Raw genomic sequence first — 5,000 nt, forward strand, 5'->3', positions numbered from 1 at the left:
TTTCTTTTTATCTTTCAGTCATTTGACTGTGGCCATGCTGGAGCACCACCGTGAAAGAAGGGCTTTAGTGAAACACACCGACCCCAGGACATATTTCTGAAGCCTTGTACTTATTCTATTAGTCCCTTTTTACTGAACCACTAGGTTACAGGGATGTAAACACACCAACACCAGTTGTCAAACTGTGAGGGTCAACACGTACACAAAGACACACACACACACACACACACATATATATATATACAACAGGCTTCTTTCAGTTTCCTGTTACCAATTCCATTCACAAGGTTTTGGTCAGCCTGAGGCTATAGTAGAAGACATTTAGCCAAGATGCCACGCAGAGGGACTGAACCTGGAACCATGTGGTTGGGAAGTAAGTTTTTTTATCATATAGCCACACCTATGTATATACTCTCACTCTTTTCTCTTTTACTTGTTTCAGTCATTTGACTGTGACCATGCTGGAGCACCGCCTTTAGTCGAGGAAATCGACTCTGGGACTTATTCTTTGTAAGCCCAGTACTTATTCTATCGGTCTCTTTGCCGAACCGCTAGGTAACGGGGACATAACACACCAGCAATCGTTTGTCAGCATGTAGGGGGACAAACACAGACACACAACACACACACGCATATATATATATACATACATACATATATATTATATATATATAATACATATATACAATGGGCTTCTTTCAGTTTCCGTCTACCAAATCCACTCACAAAGCTTTGGTTGGCCCAAGGCTATAGTAGAAGACACTTGCCCAAGGTGCCACGCAGTGGGACTGAACCCGGAACCATGTGGTTGGTAAACAAGCTACTTACCACACAGCCACTCCCAAATTCTAAAAGAGTCAAATAGAGATTAATTTGAGAAGAAAGAGATGATAACGTACCTTCTGTCTTTTTGTCGTCTGTGTGTTCTGTGTTTGAGTCTGGCGTTGTAGCACGGGGGGGAGTGGGAACTTTATCATCATCATCACCATCAGGGAGACCAACAATTGTGTCTCCAAGTTCCTCTTCTGTATCACCTGTGTGTTCCTCTTCAGCTGTTACATTGGCTGCTATTTCAGTGGATGCTGTTTCAGCAGCTGCTACATCTGTCGTTTCTGTCTCATCAACAGCCTGGGTTGCTTCCTCAGACGGGGCTTCCTCAGATGGGGCTTCCTCAGACGGGGCTTCCACAGACGGGACTTCCTCAGACGGAGCCTCCACAGCATCAGTGTCGGCGGCGGTGGCGGGGGCTGCTGCCTCTTCAGCTTCTTCCTTTTTCTCTTCTTTCTCCTCCACCACTGCGTCTTGTGTTTCTTCTGCTTCCTTCATCGGGGCAGACTCCTGGCTGGCCACCGCATCAGCGACCACTGCTAATTCGACTACCTCTGCTACCTTTTCCTCTACCTTATTCTCTTCAACTTCCTCTTTCGTCTTGTCATTTTCTCCACTTTCTGGCTCAGCTGCGAGCGTCTCGACAGCCGTTTCACTAGCTGCAGCCTCAGCAACTACTTCAGCTGAAGCTGCTTCAACTGGTGCTGTTTCAACTGGTGCTGTTTCAACTGGTGCTGTTTCAACTGGTGCTGCTTCAACTGGTACTACTTCCACTGGTACTACTTCCACTGGTGCTGCTTCAACTGGTGCTGCATCAGCTACAGTCACGGCATCTACACCCTTCGTGACCTCCTCTACTGCATCTTCTTTCAATGTATTGGTCGATGTTGGTTGTGCTGCAAAAAGAAATAAAAGGAAAATGTTAATAAAAAAAGAATATATATATTTCTTTACTGCCCACAAGGGGCTAAAAAACATAGAGGGGACAAACAAGGACAGACAAAGGGATTAAGTCGATTACATCGACCCCAGTGCGTAACTGGTACTTTATTTATCGACCCCGAAAGGATGAAAGGCAAAGTCGACCTCGGAAGAATTTGAACTCAGATTGTAGCGGCAGACGTAAAACCTATTTCTTTACTGCCCACAAGGGGCTAAACACAGAGGGGACAAACAAGGACAGACAAAGGGATTAAGTCGATTACATCGACCCCAGTACGTAACTGGTACTTTATTTATCGACCCCGAAAGGATGAAAGGCAAAGTCGACCTCAGCAGAATTTGAACTCAGAACGTAGCGGCAGACGAAAAACCTATTTCTTTACTGCCCACAAGGGGCTAAACACAGAGGGGACAAACAAGGACAGACAAAGGGATTAAGTCGATTACATCGACCCCAGTGCGTATCTAGTACTTTATTTATCGACCCTGAAAGGATGAAAGGCAAAGTTGACCTCGGCAGAATTTGAACTCAGAACGTAACGGCAGACGAAATACGGCTACGCATTTCGCCCAGCATGCGAACGTTTCTGCCAGCTCACCGCCTTAAGAATATATATATATATATGTATATATGTCTGTCTGTGTGTGCGTGTGTGTATGTGTGTACATATATTAAGCTTTCTGGAAAGTTCTGAGCATTTTTAAACTAAATCTTTTAACGCTTCATTGAACACATCTAAAATGTAACACAATAAAAATTTTGGTGTGGTTTGAAGTGGTTGTGCATATCTTCTTCGTTCCTGACAAAAAAATAGATTCATCTTTCATTCCGTTTACCTTTTATTGACATTTATAATGGATAACCAAAAAATTTCATATTCGCATTGTACTTCTACTTGTTTCAGTCCATTGACTGCGGCCATGCTGGAGCACCGCCTTTAATCGAGCAACTCGACCCCAGGACTTATTCTTTTGTAAGCCCAGTACTTATTCTATCGGTCTCTTTTACTTGTTTCAGTCATTTGACTGCGGCCATGCTGGAGCACTGCCTTTAATCGAGCAACTCGACCCCGCAACTTATTCTTTTGTAAGCCCAGTACTTATTCTATCGGTCTCTTTTGCCGAACCGCTAAGTGACGGGGACGTAAACACACCAGCATCGTTTGTCAAGCATGTAGGGAGACAAACACAGACACACAAACACATACACACACACAATATATATATATATATATATATATATATATATAATATATATATATATATATACATAATACGACAGGCTTCTTTCAGTTTCCGTCTACCAAATCCACTCACAAGGCATTGGTCGGCCCGAGGCTATAGTAGAAGACACTTGGCCAAGATGCCACGCAGTGGGACTGAACCCGGAACCATGTGGTTGGTAAGCAAGCTACTTACCACACAGCCACTCCTGCGCCTATATATATATGATGGGCTTCTTTCAGTTTCCGTCTACCAAATCCACTCACAAGGCTTTGGTCGGCCCGGGGCTATAGCAGAAGACACTTGCCCAAGATGCCACGCAGTGGGACTGAACCCGGAACCATGAGTTTGGTTAGCAAGCTACTTACCACACAGCCACTCCTGCGCCTATATATATATATATATATATATATACGACAGGCTTCTTTCAGTTTCTGTCTACCAAATCCACTCACAAGGCATTGGTCGGCCCGAGGCTATTGTAGAAGGCACTTGTCCAAGGTGCCACGCAGTGGGACTGAACCCGGAACCATGTGGTTTGTAAGCAAGCTACTTACCACACACCCACTCCTGCTTTTTTTTTTTTTTTTTAAAAAACGGAAGAAAATGCTGTAAAGACTTGCAAAAACATTTCTGAAGTTTATGGTGATGATGATGCTGTAAGGAATTCAACTGTTTGAAGGTGGCCTGCAAAATTGAAAGCTGTAGAGTTTAGCCTGAAAGATGACAGTCACAGTGGAAGACCTTCAAAATTGGATGAAAATGCTTTGAAGGCGAAAATCAAAGAAAACTCAAATATCATGACTAGAGAACCTGCAAATATTTGGAAGTTTCTAAAAGTAGGGCTCATGATCAACCTAGTGAAGCTAGGATCCATTTCTTGCTATGATGTATGGGTCCCTCTCAGAAAAGAATTTCTCGGATTGGTATTCCGTTTGTGATATGCTCTTGGAATGGAAAAATGGAATGAATTTTTTTTTTTTTGAAACAACTTGTCACTGGAGATGAAAAATGGATTGTGTACAAAAACGCGGTGCATAAAAGATCCTGGAGTTTGCATAAGGATTCCCCAAAACAGCAACCAAAGATGAATATCCATGCCAAGAAAGCTATGCTTTGTATTTGGTGAGATCATCATCATCATCGTCGTCGTCGTCGTTTAACGTCTGCTTTCCATGCTAGCATGGGTTGGACGATTTTGACTGAGGTCTGGTGAACCAGACTCCAATCTGATCTGGCAGAGTTTCTACAGCTGGATGCCCTTCCTAATGCCAACCACTCCGAGAGTGTAGTGGGTGCTTTTACGTGCCAGTTTGGTGGTACTGGCAACGGCCATACCCAAATGGTGCTTTTTATGTGCCACCTGCACAGGAGCCAGTCCTGTAGCACTGGCGACGACCTCGCTCGAATGTTTCAAGTGCCACTAGCACAAGTGCTAGTAAGGCGACGCGGCAACGATCACGCTCGAATGGTGTGCTTAACGTGCCATCGGCATGAAGGCCAGCTTGTTGCTAGGAGTTATTTAGTATGAGCATCTTCCACAAAGCCAGGCTATTTATTCTGATGTGAGGCCATAACCCATGGCCCCTACCTGGAACGTAGTCATTGCACCTATGCATACCTTCCTTCTTGGGACACATAACTCTACTTGTGAAGACCTGTTGAGGCAAGTGAAAATGGACAAAATCAAAAGCAAACTCGATGAACATTAATGGAATTTGTAGTTTTGTGGTACCAGTGCCGGTGGCACATACGAAAACCATCCGAACGTGGCCATAGCCAGTACCGCATTGACTGGCCTCCGTGCCGGTGGCACGTAAAAAACGCCATCCGAGCGTGGCCGTTCGCCAGCCTCGTCTGGCACCTGTGTCGGTGGCACATACAAAGCACCCACTACACTCACGGAGTGGTTGGTGTTAGGAAGGGCATCCAGCTGTAGAAACACTGCCAGATCTGACTGGCCTGGTGCAGCCTTCGGGTTTCCCAGACCCCAGTTGAACCGTCCA

General features: G+C 44.8%; 1 protein-coding gene across 1 annotated transcript in view; it reads right to left on the bottom strand.

Moving 5' to 3' along the window:
• LOC115231306 (fibrous sheath CABYR-binding protein) overlaps positions 1–1,773 on the bottom strand; it is a gene marked incomplete at its 5' end in the record, with an annotated part of 5,223 nt that extends 3,450 nt beyond the window's left edge. The window contains one exon of the mRNA XM_029801362.2: positions 900–1,773. Coding sequence (XP_029657222.2) covers positions 900–1,773 — 874 coding nt within the window. The remainder of the gene's footprint in view (positions 1–899) is intronic.
• Between the last annotated feature and the right edge of the window lie 3,227 nt (positions 1,774–5,000).

The sequence above is a fragment of the Octopus sinensis genome, unplaced genomic scaffold (assembly GCF_006345805.1).
Source record: "Octopus sinensis unplaced genomic scaffold, ASM634580v1 Contig18131, whole genome shotgun sequence".
NCBI lineage: Eukaryota > Metazoa > Mollusca > Cephalopoda > Octopoda > Octopodidae > Octopus > Octopus sinensis.